At 39.2% G+C, this 21761-nt stretch overlaps 1 protein-coding gene across 9 annotated transcripts in view; it reads left to right on the forward strand.

Moving 5' to 3' along the window:
• The window catches only part of TEC (tec protein tyrosine kinase), a 154606-nt gene that overhangs the window by 19341 nt on the left and 113504 nt on the right, over window positions 1-21761 (forward strand). For 2 of the 9 annotated variants that reach the window (XM_061146027.1, XM_061146026.1), the window contains one exon: window positions 6897-7021. The exons of 3 other annotated variants lie outside the window; for them this stretch is intronic. Coding sequence is in view for 2 of the 6 variants with exons in the window: in XM_061146022.1 (XP_061002005.1) it covers window positions 15374-15418 (45 nt within the window). In the remaining 4 variants the exon portion in view is untranslated. Of the gene's footprint in view, window positions 1-6896; window positions 7022-14787; window positions 14807-14934; window positions 15094-15358; window positions 15419-21761 lie in introns of those variants that run through there. 4 more of the 9 variants (XM_061146022.1, XM_061146023.1, XM_061146030.1 and 1 more) reach the window with 3 other exon arrangements.

Raw genomic sequence — 21761 nt, forward strand, 5'->3', positions numbered from 1 at the left:
GATCAACAGCCTAGGTTGGATGCATGAGACAAGTGCTCGGGCCTGGTGCACTGGGAAGACTCAGAGGGATCGGGTAGAGAGGGAGGTGGGAGGAGGGATCGGGATGGGGAATACGTGTAAATCCATGGCTGATTCATGTCAATGTATGACAAAAACCACTACAATATTGTAATTAGCCTCCAACTAATAAAAATAAATGAGGAAAAAACCCAAATAACAAAAGTGCTGCAAAGTAATAAGTATGATGCAGAGAATTAAAATCCTTATTTTAATTTAATCAGGGTGACTGATTATTTTAGTTTATGTAGTCAAGGGAAGGAGGGTTTCCGTGGTGGTTCAGCAGTAAAGAATCTGCCTGCCAATGCAGGAGACACAAGTTTCATCCCTGGATCGGTAAGATCCCCTGGAGGAAAGCATGGCAAGCCACTCCAGTATTCTTGTCTGGAGAATTCCATGGACAGAGGAGCCACAGTCCATGGGGTCACAAAGAGTCAGACATGACTTAGCGACTAAACAACAACAATAGTCAAGGAAAGGTCTTTTGATGAAAATGACATATAGGTTGAATTTGAGTTACAAGAAGTTATTGGTTAAAGAGTGAGCAAGAGAGAGCGGGTGGAATGATTTTCTAGATAGAGGTGATATGATTTGCAAAGACTGCCTGCCCCCCAACATGCCATGGATTTGCTGTGTGTGAAGGACAGGAAGAAGGCTGTTGTGGTTGACACATAGTGGGCCAGGGAGAGAGTGGTACTGGATGAGGTTGGACAAGTAGGTGGTGTCCTAAATTAAGAGATTTTTAGGCTGAGTTCAGGGAATCCGTTAGAGGGTTTAAGCAGGACTGAGGACATGAGCTGATTTCTGTTTTTAAAAGTTTTGTTGCTTGAGCCTTCCCTGGTGGCACAGTGGGTAAGAACCTACCTGCTGAAGCAGGGGACACGGGTTTAATCCCTGGTCTGGGAAGATTCCACATGCCTTGGAGCAGCTAAGCCTGTGTGCCACAGCTTCTGAGCCTGTGCTCTGGGGCCCATGAAGCAGAGCGGCTGAGCCTGTGTGCTGCGACTGCCAAAGCCCTTGTGCCTGGAGCCAGTGCTCTGCGGCAAGAGAAGCCACAGGAACGAGAAGAGCGAACACCACAGCAGAGCCGCCCCCCACTCTCTGCAACTAGAGAAAGATTGTATGCAGCAATGAAGACCCAGTGCATCCAAAAAAAAAAAAAAAGTTTGTGTTGATTGATGAATAGAGCAAGGGTTGTAAGAAGATGAGGAAGGAAGTAGTGAGACCTAACAGGAGCGTGTTGCAATAGTCCTGACGAGGGATGATGGTGTCTCTATTAGTTATTGCCACAGTAATGCTGTATGACAGATATCCCCATAAACTTAGTGACATACAGAAAAAAGGATTCTTTCTGCTTAGTCAATGGAATGGTTGGCTAATTCTGCCCTTCTGGGCCAGGCTCAGCTGATCCTGACTGAGCTTGCCCGTGTCTGTGATCAGCTGTGGGTCAGGTAGGCAACTCTGCCATATTGCCTGGTTTCCCTGATACGTTTGGGAGGGCCAGCTGGTTGTTGATTGTCTAGGATGGCCTCAACTCAGACGGCTGGGACAACTCTGCTATCCTCGTATGTTGTTGTTACATGACTGTTCTTACTGTCAGGCTGGCTCAGTCCTAGTCTCAGGGTCATAATAAAGAAGCAAGAAAGGAAGTAGAAATGGGCAGGCAAAATTTTAAGCCTTAGCTTGTGTTCAATTTGCTCCTGTCACATTGGTCAAGGCAGGTTACTTGAGTACATCAACAGCTAATATGAGGGGCATTGCCAAAGGGCAGGTATACAGAGAGGTGTGAAAAGAGTCAGAGAGGCATTAAAATCAGAGCCATTAGTGCAATCAGTCTGTTGCACTAATGGGAAAAGTATAAAGTGGAGTCTTGAATATTCATAGGATATTAGAATATTTTGGAGCCTGGTGGCTCAGTGGGAAAGAGTTTGCCTGCAATGCAGGAGACGTGGGTTTGATCCCTGGTTTGGGAAGATCCCCGGGAGATGGGAATGGCTTCCACTGCAGGATTCTTGCCTAGAGAATTCCATTAACAGAAGAGCTTGGCATGCTGCAGTCCTTGGGGTTGCAAAGAGTTGGACATGACTGAGCAACTAACATTTTCCCTTCCACAGTCAAAAGAACGTGCTGATGGATTAGAGTTGAGGTATGAAAGAGAGGAATGAATCAATGATAGCTCTTAGATTTTTGGCTGAGCAGCTGGGGAGATGGTGAGGCCATTTATTCAGACATCAAAGACTAGATAAAGAGCAAATTTTGGGGGACTATATAGCACTCCATTGTAGCCATGTTACATTTGAGATACTTGCTAGATATTTAAATAAAGATATCAGGATTGCTGCTGGATATATAAATCTGAGGTTCTTGGCAACAGGGCTAAAGATGGAGATGTCAGGGTTATTACCACACAGATGGTATTTCAAGCCGTGGAACTGGTTGAGGCTGCCTCCGAGGAGGATTCATAGATGAAGAAGCAAAACAAGCCCAGGATAGAGCACTGGTGCACACCAGTGTTTAGAAGTAAAGGAGGAAGGTAGAAGTCAGCAAAGGAGACTGAGAAGGTTTAGCCTCTAAGATTGGAGAAAAACCAAGGGAACTTTGGTATCACAGAGAACCAAGAGAAGCGAAGCATTTCAAGGAGAGATTGGTCAGCTGTGTTAACACTGCTAGGACGTCAGTGAAGAGAGACAAGAACTGAGAAGTGACCACTGGTTCTGGCAACAAGGCTGTTCTTGGTGATTTTGACACATGCAGTCTTAGTGGCCTGATGAGACAGAAATGCACCTGGAGCAGTTTGAGGATAGCACATGAGTTGAGGAGCAGGGATAGCAACCCTAATCCTGTCTTTGAAGAGCTTTTGGTATAAAGGAACTCAGGTGATATGGTAGTTGGAGGTGACTGTGGTTCAAGGCAGAGGTTTATTTGGGGAATGCATGTGATGCTGCTGTACCAAAGGGGATGATCCAGTAGAGAGATATCAGGAGCACCAAAGAAGGCAAAGCTACAGACCACGAATGTTGGAGATGGCAGGAGAGGATGGGATTGAGAATTTAGAATAATTAGTGTATTACCTTATTCAGGGGTATTTGGGTACTCTGTTTTATTTCTAATTTTGGAATGAAATATTTATCATTGAAGTGAATCATTTCAGCCGCCAGCCAGGGTAAGGAAGAATATGAGTTCTGTTGTAACCCTGGGCAGATGGAATGCCTCTGTATTCGGCTCACTCAGCTACCAGTGTAGAGACGAGATGGAGAGACTTCTTTGGAAGTATTCTGTCTCTGTAGGTGGTGTTCAGTGGTTCTTTTTTCTTTTTTTTTTTTTCTTTTTTGGCTGTGTTGCCTGACATGTGGGATCTTAGTTTGCCAACCAGGGATTGAACCTCTCCCCCTGCAGTGGAAGCATGGAGTCTTAACCACTGGACTGCCAGGGAAGCCTTCCGTGTTTCCTATAATGATAGAAAAACTGATATATTCAGTTTCTTAGATTTTGATATGGGTAGCAAGTTGGGCACCTCTTGAGCAAAGCTAGGAAGGGAATGTGAATGACAGTGTCCAGTTTCTTATAACAGTATGACCTGATGTGTTGATCTGTTCAGTAGATTGCAGACCAGGCATGCATTCTGGAATTCCAGCTGGGAGATAAAAATTTTGTCTTTTATGCTTTTTAAGATAAGGTAACTTCATCTTTACCTTTTGAACTGTGGTCTTGGAGAAGGCTCTTGAGAGTCCCTTGGACTGCTGGGAGATCCAAGCAGTCCATCCTAAAGGAGATCAGTCCTGGGTGTTCATTGGAAGGACTGATGTTGAAGCTAAAACTCCACTATTTTGGCCACCTGATGCGAAGAGCTGACTCATTTGAAAAGACCCTGATGCTGGGAAAGATTGAGGGCAGGAGGAGAAGGGGAAGACAGAGGATGAGATGGTTGGATGGAATCACCAACTCAATGGACATGAGTTTGGGCAAACTCCAGGAGTTGGTGATGGACAGGGAGGCCTGGCGTGCTGGGGTTCATGGGGTCACAAAGAGTCGGACAAGACTGAGCAACTGAACTGAACTTCAACTTGAAACTATAATATAAAACAAATATATTAAATGAATGGTAATTTAAAATGTATTTTGTAGAAGTTCATGTATACATTTGGTGATATTTAAGCAACTGTTTTCACCAGCCTTCCTGGAATCTGTGCTCTGTGTGTGGTGAGTGAGGATGGTGGTGTGAAAAAAATGTAGTACCCTGTCTTAGAGTATCTTCATAGTCTTCGAAGATTTTTGTTCAGTTGCTGTGAATCTGTTTTCCTATTTCACTCATTTAAAATATTAGGGTTTACTTGTGCAGTTCATATTGTGAACTGAGAACCACATCTGTCACCACTCTGCTTTTTACTGCTTTCTGATTTGGTGGAAATAATACTGAAAAAGACATCTGTTAGGGTCTTAGTAATTCTTATATATGGCAGTCTGTTAGTTCAAAGGACTGTTAATTCAAAGTTAGCAGAAATATCAGGAAGTCAAGAAGCAAGATGTAAACCAGATGAAGTCAGAATCTCAAAATGTAAATGCTTCTAGTGTGAAGCTGGAAATCTTTGGAATTGTTGGTGTTTTCTATTACGTTAGATCTTTCAGGAGGGTATATCTGAAAATACTTAGCCTTCAAAAATTTTTACAACAAATATATTGATTATTATATTATTAATGTAATATTTACATTTCTTTCACATATTGGAGAGTAAGTCTGAATTTCGTTTAGCTTTTATTGAAAATGAGCTTAAGAATGTTTATCAGATGTGGCTCAAGGATCATATCTATTTACCTAATTCTGTACTCTATTCTTTTTTCTTTGTTTTTTTTGGCCATGCCTTGTGGCTTGTGGAATCTTAGTTCTGCCGCCAGGGATTGAACCCAGGCCATTGGCAGTGAAACTGCTGAGTCCCAATCACTGGACCACCAGCGAATTCCCGTCTACTCTTGTTTCTTGACTCAACAAGAAAATAACCTGTCTAGCTTAGCTCAGAGAGAAATGTTTTATAAAGCTTTATTTACTTAGCTGTTACTAAGTGTTAATATAAGAAATAGCCAAGTGAGGAATGTTTTTATAATTTCTGCCCAAATTTCTATTCAAGATGTATCATGTAATATCTTTTGTTATCCTTTATGTCCCGTAAACTAGTTTGTCCTTAGAATTTAATGACAGGGAACATTTTCCTTTTGATCAGTTGGTGTGTATCTTATGACAAAGATTTACTATCCGTGAAGCATTATGTTATCCCTCCCTGGGTTTTGAGAAGCTCCACATTTACTGCTCTGGTTATCCGTGTGTAGGAGCATTGTAGCCTGTGTGCATTAAACTTTGGGGAATTAAACCCCATGGGCTCACAAAAGAAAGAAACAACTTTTTTTTTTTTTAAAGCTTGGACCATTTTAAAAAGTTTAATTTTTATTTTATTTTGGAGTATACTTGATTCACAGTTTCATGTTGGTTTCAGGTGTAAAGCACAGTGACTCAGTTATACACGTACATATGTGTGTGTATATGTGTGTGTATACATATGTGTGTATATGTGTGTATATATATGTATGTGTGTATATGTGTGTATGTGTGTACATACATATGTGTATGTGTGTATATGTGTATGTGTGTACATATGTGTGCATACATGTGTATATGTGTGTATATGTGTATATGTGTGTATGTGTGTATATGTGTGTATGTGTATATATATGTGTGTACATATGTGTGTATGTGTGTATATATGTGTGTGTATGTGTGCACATATGTGTGTATATATGTGTGTATGTATGTGTGTGTATATATGGGTATGTGTATATGTGTGTGTATATATATGTGTGTGTATATGTGCATGTGTATATATGTGTGTGTATGTGTATAGGTGTGTATATGTGTGTATGTGTATATGTGTGTATACATATATGTATGTGTGTGTATGTGTGTGTATGTGTGTGTGTATGTGTGTGTGTATATATGTGTGTGTATGTATATATATTCCTTTTCAAATTCTTCTCCCTTATAGATTATTAAAGAATGTTGAATAGAGTTCCCTGTGCCACATCAATGTCCTTACTGATTATCTATTTTATACAAACTATTATATATGTTAATCCCAAACTCCTAATTTATCCCTCCCCTGACACCCTTCCCCTTTGGTAACCATAAGTTTGTCTTCTATGTCTGTTAGTCTGTTTCTGTTTTGTAGATAAGATCATTTGTATCATCTTTCTAGATTTCACATATAAGTGACATACGATATTTGTCTTCGTCTGAATTACTTCACTCAGTATGATCATCTCTAGGTCCATCCATGTTGCTGCAAATGGCATTATTTCTTTCCTTTTTATGACTGAGTAATATTCCATTGCATATATGTGCCACATCTTCTTTATACATTCCTCTGTTGATGAACATTTAGGTTGCTTCCACATTCTAGCTATTGTAAATAGCACTGCAGTGAACATTGGGGTGCATGTATATTTTTGAATTATGGTTTTTTTCTAGATATATACCAAGAAGTGGAATTGCTGGGTCATATGTTAGCTCTCTTTTTAGAGAAACAACAATTTAAAGAATGTGGATGCTTCTGTTCATCTTTCCCCTCCAGAAGCACATGCCCCAGAGGATGTGTGCATTGGGAGATGTGGGAATCTCCTGCTCCCTTGTCTGTCTTAGTTTGTCAAGGTTTTTGCATGAGCATCTCACAGTGCTGAATGTGATTTTAATGGTTAGAGGTAAGATTTTCACACAAAGTATCCCTTGAGTTCAAGCTAAGTACTTTATCTGATGCCAAACGAAATAACCAAAATCCTGTTTTTCTCTCTGCTAGATTGTTAGATTGTTTGCAAAGCGGTCTCCAAAATTCCTCTACCTCTTCCACTTTGAAGATCACCTCCCATTCTGAATCTGGCCTTGGTCATGTGACTTGCTTTGGCCACTGAGATAATAGCTAAGGTAAATCATTCAGAGACCTAAAGTGTGTTGCATATTGGGGCTTGCTCTCTCTTATTGCTCTTGGAACCTTGAGAACTACATGTATGAGCCTGAGCTGTCCTGTTGAAGAGGCCACATGGAAGGGACCTGAGGTGCCCGAGTTGATAACCTGCAAGTGCTCGAAAATCCATTCTGGGCATTGAGATCAGAATTGTTCCCCCAACAGAATCGTGAGAAAGAATACATTTTAATTGTTTTTATGTTCATAATTATGGAATGGGATTTATTTTGGTGGTGGTTTTTCTCATCAAGAGCTAATGGATACAACTTCCAGTGCTGGTGGGCATTTCTGTTGATGCTGTGTTGGACTTATCTGGAGACAGTGTGGCCCTGTCTTCTCTGGAGCATTCAAGGCTAATTTTGATTATATTCAGTTTCTGTTGTATGAGCTGATGTGAGAACCACCTTCCATATAAGTTTTGCTTGGTTTCACTCTGTTTTATTCCTTCCGTTTGGTTTCTGATTTCTCCTTTTACTTTTGATTCTCATCTGTATATTATTTACATATTGTACATTTATATTTTTCTTAAATTTTTTTTTATTGAGATTAAATTCAGGTAACCACCATTTGAACCAATTTGAAGAGTACAATCCTGTGGTTTTTAGTATATTTACAGTGTTGTATAACCACCACCACCACCTAATTCCAGAAGATTCTTATCACTTAAAAAAAACTCTGTACACACCCACCCCACCCCATTCTCTCTTCGTTTCATCCAAACGGTGATCTACTTTCTTTCTCTATGGGTTTGCCTGTTGTGGACATTTCACATAAACAGTGTTCTGGTCATTTCACATAAACGGAATCAACATAACATGTGGCCTTTTGTGCATGGCTTCTTTTACTTAGCATAGTATTTTCAAAGTTCATTTGTGTTGCACTGTGAGTCAGTACCTCGTTTTTTTCTGGTGGAATGCCGTTCAGTGGTGTGGGTTTATCTACATCTCCATATATCAGTGTTTGGACATTTGGGTTGTTTCTACTTTTTGGCTCTTATGACTATGTGCACCTCTATGTGCAGTAGTTTACAAGTCTCTTTGTGAATATATGTTTTCAATTCTCTTGGGTATGTACTTAAGAGTGGAAGTGCTGGGTCATATCTTAACTCTATGTTTAACTTTTGAGGAACTACCAAACTTTTTCACAGTGGCTGTATCACTTTACATTCCTACTAACAATGGATGAGGGTGCCCGTTTTCTCCATATTCTTGTCAATCCTTATTTTCCTTTTTTGGGATTATAACCAGCCTAGTATGTGTTTAGTAGGATCTCATTGTGCTTTTGATTTATGTATTCCTAAAAGGAAGAGAGTTCTAGAAAAGCATCTACTTCTGCTTTATTGACTGTGCCAAAGCCTTTGACTGTGTGGATCACAACAAACTGTGGAAAATTCTTAAAGAGATGGGAATACCAGACCACCTGACCTGCCTCTTGAGAAATCTGTATGCAGGTCAGGAAGCAACAGTTAGAACCGGACATGGAACAGCAGACTGGTTCCAAATAGGAAAAGGAGTATGTCAAGGCTGTATATTGTCACCCTGCTTATTTAACTTACATGAGAGTGCATCGTGAGAAACGCTGGACTGGATGAAGCACAAGCTGGAATCAAGATTGCCGGGAGAAATATCAGTAACCTCAGATATATAGATGACACCACCCTTATGGCAGAAAGTGAAGAAGAACTAAAGAGCATCTTGATGAAGGTGAAAGAGGAGAGTGAAAAAGTTGGCTTAAAACTCAACATTCAGAAAACTAAGATCTTGGCATTCAGTCCCATCACTTCATGGCAGATAGATGGGGAAACAGTGGAAACAGTGAGAGACTTTATTTTTTTTGGGCTCCAAAATCACTGCAGATGGTGACTGCAACCATGACATTAAAAGACACCTGCTCCTTGGAAGGAAAGTTATGACCAACCTAGACAGCATATTCAAAAGTAGAGACATTACTTTGCCAACAAAGGTCCATCTAGTCAAGGCTATGGTTTTTCTAGTGGTCATGTATGGATGTGAGAGTTGGACTCTAAAGAAAGCTGAGCGCCGAAGAATTGATGCTTTTGAACTATGGTGTTGGAGAAGAGGCTTGAGAGTCTCTTGGACTGCAAGGAGATCCAAGGAGTCCATCCTAAAGGATCTCAGTCCTGGGTGTTCATTGGAAGGACTGATGCTGAAGCTGAAACTCCAATACTTTGGCCACTGGCTCATTTGAAAAGACCTTGATGCTGGCAAAGATTGAAGGCGGGAAGAAAAGGGTACGACAGAGGGTGAGATGGTTGGATGGCATCACCAACTCAGTGGACATGAGTTTGAGTAAACTCTGGGAGTTGTTGATGGACAGGGAGACCTGGTGTGCAGCAGTCCATGGGGTCACAAAGAATTGGACACGACTGAGCTACTGGACTGAACTGAAAAGCTAGTGATGTTGAGCATTTTTTCAAGTGTTTATTAGCTTTTTGACATCTTTGGGAAAATGTCTATTTAAGTCCTTTACCTGTTAATTTTTCTAAAAAAATTATTCAGTTGTAAGTGTTCTTATATTTTCTGGATACTAGACTCTTATTGATGCCTCAGCTGGTAAAGAATCTGCCTTCTATGTGGGAGACTTGGGTTCAATCCCTAGTTTGGGAAGATCCCCTAGGGAAGGGAACGGTTACCCACTCCAGTATTCTGGCCTGGAGAATTCCACGGACTGTATAGTCCATGGGTCGCAGAGTCGGACATGACTGAGGGACTTTCACTTCACTTCAGGCTCTTACTGGGTATGTCATTTGTGAAGCCTTTCTCCCATATGTGGGTTGTCTTTCACTTCCTTTGTAGTGTCCCTAGACATACAGAAGTTTTTGAGTTGAAGTCCAGTTTCTCTATTTTGTCGCTTGTGGTCTTCTTGAAGTTGTGTTTAAAAAACCATTGTGTGAACTAAAATCATGAAAACCTACAGCTATGTTTCCTTCTGAGAGTTTTTGTAATTTTAGTTTTTACATTGTCTTTGATCCATTTAAAAATCATTTTTGTTTGTGGTGTGAAGTAGGGATCCCAAATTCACTTATATCCAGTTGTCTCAGAACCATTTGTTGGAAAGACTACTCTTTCCTTGTGGAATAGTCTTGGCATGCTCATCAAAAATCAATTAACCATAGATGTGTGGGGTTTCTTTCTGGACTCCCAGTTCTATACTGTTTATCTGTACATCTACATTTATATAATATTACACTGTTTGGATTCCTGTAATATTGTAGTGAAAGTGAAGAAGGTGTTAGTCGCTCAGTTGTGTCCGACTCTGCAACCCCATGGACCAGTTTCCTCTGTCCATGGAATTCTCCAGGTCAGAGTACTGGAGTGGGTTGCCATTCCCTTTGAAATTGGGAATATGAGACTGCCAATTTTGTTTTTCAAGATTAAATGGCTATTCAGCATTACTGTGTGAGTTTTAGTATCAGCTTGTCCATTTTTGCAAAAAAACCCAAAAAAAGGCAATCGGAAGTTTGATACAGATTACGTTGAATCTGTAGAGCCATTTGATAATGAGTGCCATTTTAGCAATATTAAGAATTTCAATCCTTGAGCATGGACATCTTTCCCTTTATTTTGGTCTTCTTAAATTTCTTTCAACAGCATTTTGTATTTTCCAGTGTATAAGCCTTACACATCTTTGGTTAAATTTTGTTCATGTTTCTTTCTTTTTCTTTTTTGGTGGAGCCACATGACTTGTGGATCTTAGGTTCCTGACCAGGGGTGGAACCTGGGCCCCTGGCAGTGAAAGCTTGGAGTCCTGACCACTGGGCCTCCCGGAAATTCCCATTTTTGTGTAGTTTTTAAAAATTCACTTTATTGAAGTATAGTTGATTTACAGTGTTGTGTTAATTTCTTCTGTACAGCAGAGTGATTCAGTTATACATGTATATATATATATTCTTCTTCATATCCTTTCCATTGTGGCTTATTGCAGGATATTGAATATAGTTCCTTGTGCTCTACACTAGGACCTTGTTGTTTATCCATTTTGCATATGAAAGTTTGCATCTGCTGATCCCAAACTCCCAATCCATCCCTCCCTCCACACCACTCCCCTTTGCCCATCACAAGTCTGTTCTCTATGTCTGTGAGTCTGTTTCTGTTTCACAGATAAGTTCACTTGTATCATGTTTTAGCTTCCACATATAAGTGATAATCATGTTATTTGTCTTTCTATTTTACTTAGTATGATAATCTCCAGGTTCATCTGTGTTGCACCATGTTGCTGCAGATGGCATTATTTCATTCTTTTTTTTATGGCTGAGTAATGTACCACATCTCCTTTATCCGTTCATCCGTTGATGGGCATTTAGGTCGTTTCCATGTCTTGGCTATTGTGAATAGTGCCGCTATTGTTTATGTATTTTTATTGTAAGGTGTCTTCGTTTCTCTCTGAATGTACACAAGGTATAAATTGTAAATCAATAAAAATAAAATTTTTAGTGTAGTTCATCAGCTATGTAATGTAGTCAGACTTCTACCATAAAAGTCTGAGAGTAAGGACACAAGAATTCTATTCTTAAAGGTATTAGTATTATATGGGTTACATTCTCTTTTCTTTATTTATTTATAAAATGGCACTTGCACTTACTGTGGGACTTCTGTGCATTTTAATTTCTTAGTGATAATAGTAACACTAGAGAAACTAAAATGGAAAGACTAAGAGCAAACACATGACACTTGAGTACATGTACTCCTCTGATTGCTTTCTGTGTATTAGCTCATTTAATGAAGTTAAATTCTGAGTGGGGGTGCAATTTTAAAAGCTGAGGGACTGTGAGTTTGTGTGTATGAAACTTTACATTTGAATGACATTTTTAAAAACATAATTTTAATCTGGAGTTCTTAAAAATAGCTGCAGTGAGTTGTTAGTTTTAAAAACTAAGATAATAATAATAGTATTAATGAACAAAGAGAGAGAAGTGGTATTTGTCAACTCAGCTTTTGTGCACTCTGAATTACCGGTAGAGAGGTTTGGACCCAATGATTCTAATTATTGGAGTGCCCAGCTCTCATTTTCTGTAAACAGATAACTTGAATATGAATAAGCTGTAAACATCACAGTCCTCTGTATGGCACTTGAAAAGGATGTTCAGGAGAGGGCTCTTTAGAGCTTTAGACAGAACTCTGCTGGAGTTTCTATGAGCTCGAGGAAGGTGGGGCCTGTGTTTTCCATTGTGCTGTTGTAACCCTCTCACAGCACTAGATGTAGAGTGGATTTTAAACAAATTATTTGGTTGAAAAACGAATGAACAAATGAATACAAGGCTGGAAAAGAATCAGTTTGGATTTTGATTTCTTTTTGATGGTGGAAATACCATTCTCTCCTTTGGGAGTATGTGTGTATATTTGGGTAGAAATGGAGGAGAGAAAGAATTATTGAAATAGAATATGTTTAAATTAATGGAAATTATGTTTACTGTTTTTCTTTAAGCTTGCCTTTAAACTTTAAACTTACCTTGCATTTAGTGGGGCCCTTGTTCGACCATCTTCCATGGGTGACAACTAACTCAGCCCTTACCCCAGCTCAGACATCATCTTCTCTGATTATCTTTCTACCTCCTATCTTTGGGCAGAGCTGAAGCTTGTATCCATCTGTGATGTAGCAGTTACCACATGGTTAATGACATTTTTACTTTCCGTTATATATGTCCTTTCTCCTAGCTTGTGGATACCTTATTGGCTATGTCTTCTGCTTTATTCCCAGAACCTGATAGCATATCTGGCACTTAGCAGATACTCAGTTAACAGTTGTTGAATATGAAGACATGTAATCAGTTCAAAACAAAGGTGTGGCAAAATGAACTATTTGCTATGTATAAGAAACTTTATGTGCATTTTTTCTGGTTTATACCTCATGTTACTCCATTAAGGTTGGTACCATTATCCTCATTATGAAGGTAAGGGAATAGTGTCAAAAGAGTTAAGTAGCTTGTATGAGGTTATACAGCAAATAAATGGCAAAGCTAAGACTTAGAGCCAGGTCAGTCAGACTCAAAAGTTCCGGTTCCTGTAGGCAAAACATTCTCTGAAGTAAAGTGTAGCAGTGTCTTCTTAGGTCGGTCTCCCAAGACAATAGAAATAGAAGCAAAAATAAATAAATGGGACCTAATCAAACGTATAAGCTTTTGTGCAGCGAAAGAAACCATAAACAAAATGAAAAGACAGCCTATGGACTGGGAGAAAATATATACAAACAATGTGACTAATAAGGGCTTAATTTCCAAAATATATGAACAGCCAAGGCAATTCAATAACAAAAAACCAAACAACCCAATCTAAAAATGGGCAGAAGACCTAAAAGAGACATTTCTCCAGAGAGGACATACAGGTGGTCCAAGGCACGTGAAAAGAGGCTTAATATCACTAATTATCTGGGAAATGCAAATCAAAACTGCTATCTCACAGTAGTCAGAATGTCCATCATTAAAAAGTCCACAAACATTAAATGCTAGGGAGAATGCGAAGAAAAGGGAAACCTCCTACACTGTTGGTGGGAAGGTAAATTGGTACAGCCCCCATGGAAAGTAGTATGGAGGTTTCTTAAAAAACTAAAAATAGAGTCACCATATGATCCAGCAATCCCATTACTGGGCATGTATCTGGAGAAAACTCTAGTACAAAGTATATGTGCATCCCAATGTTCATAGCAGCACTAGTTACAATAGCCAAGTCGTGAAAGTAACATATATGCCCATTGACACATGGATGGATAAAGAAGAGGTGGGATGTATATACAATGGAATATTACTCAGCCGTAAAAAGAATGAAATAATGCCATTTGCAGCAACATGGATGGACCTAGAGATTATCGTATTAAGTGAAGTAAGTCAGACAAAAATATCATATGATATCACTTATATGTGGAATCTAAAATATGACACAAATGATCTTATTTACAAAACAGAAACAGGCTCACAGATGTAGAAGACAAACTTATGATTACCAAAGGGGAAAGAAGGTGGGAGGGGTATAAGTTAGGAGTTTGAGATTAGCAGATGCAAACTATCAATACTGTATATAAAATAGATAAAAATGAGGCCATGCCATATAGTACAGGGAGCTATATGCAATATCTTGTAATAACCTGTATTGGAAAAGAATATGAAAAAAGACTACGTATATGTATATGTATAACTGAATCACTTTCCTATACACCTGAAACTAACACAGTCTTGTAAATCAACCATATTCCAATAGAAAAAGGTTATGTTCCTTCTACTAAATCATTCTGCTTAAACCAGGAGTTCTAATGTATGTAATTGGCAAAATAAGGTGACGGAGGGTGACACAGGGAAAGAAATCTTTAGGATAATGTATAAAGAACCATTGTTTATATCTTCTACAGCTCTGTCAGGGGACATATTAAATATATTAAAAGATATAGGCTTGCCTTCTAGATGATTGAATTTCCTGTGTTTAATACGGTGGTAATATAGGGAACAAGTGGGTTTCCAAAATGTTGAGCTACATAGAATTTTAGGACTGATGACATTAGAGCTCCTCAGCTTCAAGGCATTAATCTTAGAGATAACGTCATAGGACGTTAGAGTTTGTGAGTTTTGCTTTCAGTTGTATTGTCAGCTGAGGGCAGAGAAGATTCTTCTACACCGTGAGGCTCACTTTTATGTTGTAACAAGGGATTCAGAATAGTGACGGACAAAGATCCACCACATCCAAGAGACAGCAGGAGAGTTGGGAGGAAACACCGTCATTTCCCAACATCAGAGATGGGTGAGACTTGGTTGAGTAAGCTCTGAGCTGCCAACCCCATCAGGAAAAAGAACCTCTTGCATAGGTCAGACTTAATCCTCAGGAACATCTCAGAGGACAGAAAGATCCTGTTAGTTTTTTGTTGATTTATGATTAAGAGACAAAGACCCTGATGATTTGCAACACAGATAGATGTACTTTTGAAAAAGATTTTTCCTGCAAGTCTGTCCAGTGACAACAAGAGAAACTAAAAATGGTGAAGGATCTGAAGTAGATACTTCTGTTACTTTTGTGGTTTGGCTTCTGAGGTAAATACCACTAAGGCTTAAATAGAGTGAAATTGTTAAGCTATCAAGTAGTTACTGAATACCTGTTGTATTTCAGGCAGTGTACGGGTTGCTGGATCCTGCCAAATATTATACTTTGTTTTGCTTGATTTTTTGTTAAGACAGAGTATTATTGAGGGTGGGGGAAATACTTGGTAATATGCGTCTGAGAAATTGCTGTGGAATGGAATGGAGATTTATATATCTGTATAGCATATGTATGCGCACATGGGCTCAATCGTGTCTGACTCTTTACGACCCCATGGACTGCAGCCTACTGGGCTCCTCTGTCCACGGGATTTCCCAGGTAAGAATACTGGAGTGGGCTGCCATTTCCTTCTCCAACATATGTATACATACATACATAGATATCAACTAATTTATTCTGTTGTGGCTATCTAAATATCAGAATTGCTTTTTAAAAATTTTGGCTGTGGTGAGTCTTCATTGTGGTACATGGGTTCTTCATTGCAGTACCTGGGCTCTCTCTAGTCACAGAGCAAGGGCTTCTTGATATGGTGTGTGCACTTCTCATGTTGTGGTGTGCAGGCTCAAAGACGCAGGGGCTCAAGGGCTGTGGAACGAGGGCTTTGTTTTCCCGTAGTGTATGGGATCTTAGTTCCCTGACCAGGGATAGAACCCACATCCCCTGCATTGGAAGACAGATTCTTAACCACTGGACCACCAGGGAAGGCCCAGTATTTCTTATTTATGTCAAGTTGATTTTTACAATTTCACACAGCACTGGAAGAAAAATTGGGCTTCGGTTTATTTAATAGAATATAATTTTTCAAATGAAATTTTCAGTTGCACTGAAATATGCAACCATCTGTTGGCAAAACATGACGTTAAGATTTAATGCTTGGATATCACCCCAAAAGGAGAAGTATCTAGCTTCAGAATCTTTGTATGGGTGCTACTGCTAAGTCGCTTCAGTTGTGTCCGACTCTGTGCAACCCCACAGACGGCAGCCCACCAGGCTCCCCCATCCCTGGGATTCTCCAGGCAAGAACACTGGAGTAGGTTGCCATTTCCTTCTCCAATGCATGAAAGTGAAAAGTGAAAGTGAAGTCGCTCAGTCTTGTCTGGCTCTTAGCGACCCCATGGACTGCAGCCTACCAGGCTCCTCTGTCCATGGGATTTTCCAAGCAAGAGTAGTGGAGTGGGTGCCGTTGCCTTCTCCTTTGTATGGTTAGGGAATGCTTATGTGGGGGAAACTTGTTTTGGAGAAAGTAGTTGAAAATAGTAGGATGATGATGAAGTGAAAGTTCTGTAACTACTAAATTTCAATTCAAGCTGTTGACAAATTCTGGAAGTTCCATGAAACCATTTCTCAATTCTTTAACACCCAGAATGGCCTTTTTCTTTCCAAAGATTTGTAGTATGTGCATTAAATGTCTTTCTCCCCATGGAAATGTGTTTTTAATTCTGTAATTGAATTCAGACATGATACTCTAGTTAAATTTTATTTTAATTTCAGCCATATACTTGGAATGCATTTGGTCTGTAAAGTGAAGGATATATGTAGTTAAAAGAGTCATTCTTCTGTAACCAAGACTGCTGCTTTTCTCTTTAACTTCTTTCCTTCACTAACAAAACATGCAAAAGTAAATCTCATGATGGAGAGCCAGTACATAACTTCTGAAAATGAGAGTGAACACATGCCATTTTAAACTTTACTTTCCTGTTTATGATTCAGATTAAAATCAAGCTGTTTATGATTCAGATTAAAATCAAGCAACTTGATTAGAAGAACATTTTCATATCTGTTATATGTGGAAGTGATTATACAGACCAGAATATTAACATCTATTAATACTTTTATTCATGTGTTGGTGTATATCTAGCTGTCTGTCAAAATTCTAGAAGTTCCATGAAACCATTTCTCAATTCTTTAACACCCAGAATGGCCTTGTTTCTTTCCAAAGATTTGTAGTATGTGTATTGAATAAATCTTTCCCCCCCATGGAAACATATTTTTAATTCTGTAATTTCATTAAGTTACAGTTAATTTAATTGTAATTCTGTAATATCCTCATTGAAGTGGTCCACCATATTTTGAAGAGGGGTAGTGGTTCCTCTTTAGTGATCACATGTTAGTGATTTTTAGAGTCTATTGGTGTTCCAAAACAACTTTGTCCATGTCACTTGTATGGCCCTCAAGAAATTGCATTGTAGCTCTTTGTTTTTAAATCGCTTTTCCCTGTGCCTGCCTAGAGCAGAGATCTTGTCTTGCTAACGTTTGTAACCTCAGTGCCTCCTGCATAGTTCTCATACATCATGGCTTTGTAATAAATGCCAGAATGAATGATCATATATGAATGTCTGAAATTATTATTGTGGACAGATTACTTTATCAACCGAACGTGGAGAAAAGATGAATGAGTTAAGAAGAGGAAACATTTAAGGGGAGGAAGAGGGTTGAGAGGGATTAGAGATGAATGAAATGAGAATGAGATGAACAGGAATGATAAAGTATATTAATTATATGTCCTAATTATGTATTGCTATGTAACTAACCACCTTAAACTTACCAGCACACAATCACAACCACTTTATTACACTCGTGGATTCTGTAGGCTAAGTATTGGACTAGGGCACAGTGGGAATGTCTACTCCACAGTATCTGATGCTCTTATCTTGGAAAACTTGATAGCTTGGAGCAACTTGGACAGCTCAGAGCTGGAGTTGTCTGAGGGTTTTCTCAGTCATATGTCTCAGGCTCCTGGGCTGGGATGATTTGAAGGCTGGGCTCAGCAGGAATTCTGCACTGGAACACCTGTATGTGACTTCTCTATTTGGCAGGAGCTTATCTCATTATGGTAGCTAGGTTCCACGTAAGACTGTCCCAAGAATAAGTCTGAAAAAACAAGACAGAAGCTACTTGGCCTTTTATGGCCTAGCCTCACAGATTACCGAGTATTCCTCTGCTGTGCTCTATTAGTTGAAGGAATCAAAATCCCACGCAAATTCCATGGGAGGAGTGTCAGTGAATTTGCATCTGTTTTTAAAAACAGTGATATTACGTGTCATAAGTGGTTCAGACAATGGCAGTGATGGGTAGAGCCAAGAGCAAGGAAGTAAGTTATCAGTTTACTTCATTAGGGAGAGTGTGGATGAGAAAGGCCTGGTTCCATTCTTTTGTGTGTAGCTATCAAGTTTTCCCAACACCATTTATTTATTTTTATTCTTTTCTTTCTGGAAAAATAATTTCATGTATTTATTTTTGGCTGTGCTGGGTCTTGGTTACTACATGGGCTTTTCTCTAGTTGTGGGGAGCGGAGATGACTCTGTTGTTACGGTGTGTGGGCTTCTAATTATGATGGCTGCCTTTGCTGAGCCCAGGCTTTAGGGTGCCCGATTCAGTAGTTGTGGCACATGGGCCCAGTAGTTAACAGCTCCTGGGCCCTAGGGCACAGGCTCAACAGCTGTGGTGCCCGGGCTTAGTTGTTCCACATGGCATGAGGGATCTTCTCAGATCAGAGAACTCTTGTCTCCTGCATTGGCAGGTAGATTCTCCACCACTGAGCCACCAGGGAATCCCCCCAACACCACTTACTGAAGAGATTGTCTTTTCTTCCATTGTATATGCTTGCCTCTTTTGCTGTGGCTTAATTGACTCTGTGAGTGTAGGGTTATTAGGGGCTCTCTATTCTGCTCTGCTGATCGATGTGTCTTTTTGTGTCAGTGCTATACAGTTTTGATTACAGCACTGGAAGTTTGTAGTACAGTTTGAAATCAGGGAGTGTTATACCCCAGCTTTGTTCTTCTCTCTTAAAATTGTTTTGTTCATTTGGGGTCATTTGTGGTTCCAACTTTCCAGTTGGTGCTAGTGGTAAAGAACCTGCCTGCCAGTGCAGGAGATGTAAGAGACTCGTGTTTGATCCCTCAGTCGGGAAGATCCTTTGAAGGAAGAAATGGCAACTTACTCCAGTATTCTTGCTTAGAGAATCCTGTGGACAGAGGAGCCTGGCGGACAGAGGAGCACAGGGTCGCAAAGACTTGTACTGAAGTGACTAAGCATGCATGTGATTCCAAACAAATTCAGGATTATTTGTTTTAGTTCTATGAAAAATGACATTGGTATTTTGATATGGATTACATTGAATCTATAGGTTGCTTTGGGTAGCACATCTAAATAATATTGATTCTTCCAGTCTATGAGCATGGTATATCTTTCCATTTATTTGTCTTATTTTCAGTTTCTTTCCTCAGTGTCTTAGGAGTTTTCAGAGTATAGGGCTTTCATCTCATCAGTTAAATTTATTCCAATTGTAAAGGGCATTGTTTGCTTTATTTCTTTTTCGGATAGTTTGTTATTAGTATATAGAAATGCAGCAGATTTATGTATATTGCTTTTCTTACACCATACTAAAAAATAAAGTGAATTAAAGACTTGAATATAAGACCTGAAATCACAAAACTTCTAGAACACATAGGCAGTAATCTTTTTTATGTCAATCTTAGTAATTTTTTTTTAATATGCTGCTAGGGCCACAAAAGCAAAAATAAACAAATGGGACTACATCAAACTAAGTCTTTGATGAAGCCAACAAAACAAAAAGACAACCCACTGAATGGGAGAAGATATTTGTAAATTGTATATTTGATCAGGGGTTGATATCCAAAGAACTCCTACAACTCAGCATCAAAAAACAAACAAAAGCCCCAATTAAAATATGGGCAGAGGACCTGAATAGACGTTTCCCCAAAGAAGATACACAAACAAGGCGTAGGGAAAGCTGCTCCATGGTCACTGACCACCAGGGACATGCAGATCAAAATCATTGCGAGGCATCACCTCGCCCTGTGAGATCGGCGCTTATCAAAAAGAGGAAACAACAAATGTCAAGGAAAGGGAACCCCTGTGCTGTGTTGGTGGGAATGTAAATTGGTGCAGCTGCTATAGAAAACTGTATGGAGTTTCCTCAAAGAGTTAAAAATAGAGCTACCAAATGATCCAACAGTTCCACTTCTGGGTCTTTATCTGAGGAAAACAAAAACACTAACTCAAAAAGACATATGCCTGTAAGTCTTCATTGAAGCATTATTTCTAATAGCTAAGTTATGCGAGCACCCTAAGTGTTCATTGATAGATGAATGGGTAAAGAAGATGTGGTATATATACACACAATGGAATGCTACTTGGCTATAAAAAAGAATGAAATCTTGCCATTTGCAGCAACATGGATGGACCTGGTTACCTTCCAGGTCTAAGTGAAATAAGTGAAATAAATCAGACAGAGAAAAGCACATACTATATTATTTTTATTTGGAATCTAAAAAAAACAAAACAAATGAACAAAGAAAAACAAAATGGAAACAGACTCAGATACAGAAAACAAACTGGTGGTTGCCAGAGGGGAGGCGGGTGGAAGGATGGGTGAAGGGGGTGAGGAGGTTCAATCTTCTGACTATAAAACAAGTAAGACATGGGAAAGTAGCATACAGCACAAGGAATATAGTCACTAATACTGTAATAAGTTTGTATGCTGACAGATAATAACGACTTTTATGGTGATCATGTCATAATGTATAAAAATGTTGAATCACTGGTATATACCTGAAACTAATATAATATTGTGTGCTAAATATAATCCCATAAACGAAAGTCAGTGGACATTTTCCGCAGTACTTAGACCATGGCTGATATTCATGATACTTTTCGAATGTAGCTTACAGTTTTTAATTATTGCAAGTGATGTATAAGAATGTTTCTCCTTCAATAAAAAAATAAAAAGAAAAAGGAATGTTTTCTATGGAATTGGTATTCTTAGGTGTTTAATTTTATCCTTTTAGAGATCAGGTATATAACAGCTGGTATTTCAGTTTGGGAAATGCATCTTTAACTGAGCTCCACAAGCCTTAAAATTAAGGGTAAATACTTCTCTGGTCAAATTCGCCTCCTTGTCTTAGCATGCTTTGTAGTTTGAGTTGTGATGCTTACCTTTGGTGACCTTTCTAATGATTCTTTTAAAAAAGGCTACAATTCGGATATACTCACTTTATCTGACTGTCCTCTGTGCTTTGGTGCTTTGTTAATGGCTTTAGGCTTGAAAAGCTAACTTCTGCTTTCATGAAATTTGAACAGAGGAAAGGAAAGGAAACAGAAGAAGAGGAATTTTAACAGGACAAACGTTACATAGACTGTGGTTTTATTTTTGGCCCTGGAAACCACATACTCCTGTTTGTCAGTGAAGAAATGGTATCACATTGTATTATCATGAGTCTTTGCTGACCCAAGGAATCATTGGGATCACTGGAGGAGCTTCTATGATGAGCTGGATAGCGTGGTAATAATATCCTCGAAGGAGAGCCCGCCCACCTTTTTCTACTTTTGTTTGACTGTCTTTCCCCCCACCCCCTTCTCTTCCTTTTTTTAATCTTTTCATGTACTCTTTCTTATCACTTCCAAAGGGTTGGATGACAGGGACATGGAAAACCATGCTGTTCCTTTAAATATATTTCAGAAGTTTTTATTATGACAAATTTCAAACACAGACAAAAATCAAGTGTAATGAACTCCTGTCTGCCTCACTCAGCTTCCACAGTTATCAACTCATGAACAGTTTTATTTTGTCTACACCCCCATATCCCCTTTACCAGATTATGAAGCAAATCACAGACAGTATTTTGTCTGCATAATTTCA

Source organism: Dama dama, chromosome 6 (assembly GCF_033118175.1).
Source record: "Dama dama isolate Ldn47 chromosome 6, ASM3311817v1, whole genome shotgun sequence".
NCBI lineage: Eukaryota > Metazoa > Chordata > Mammalia > Artiodactyla > Cervidae > Dama > Dama dama.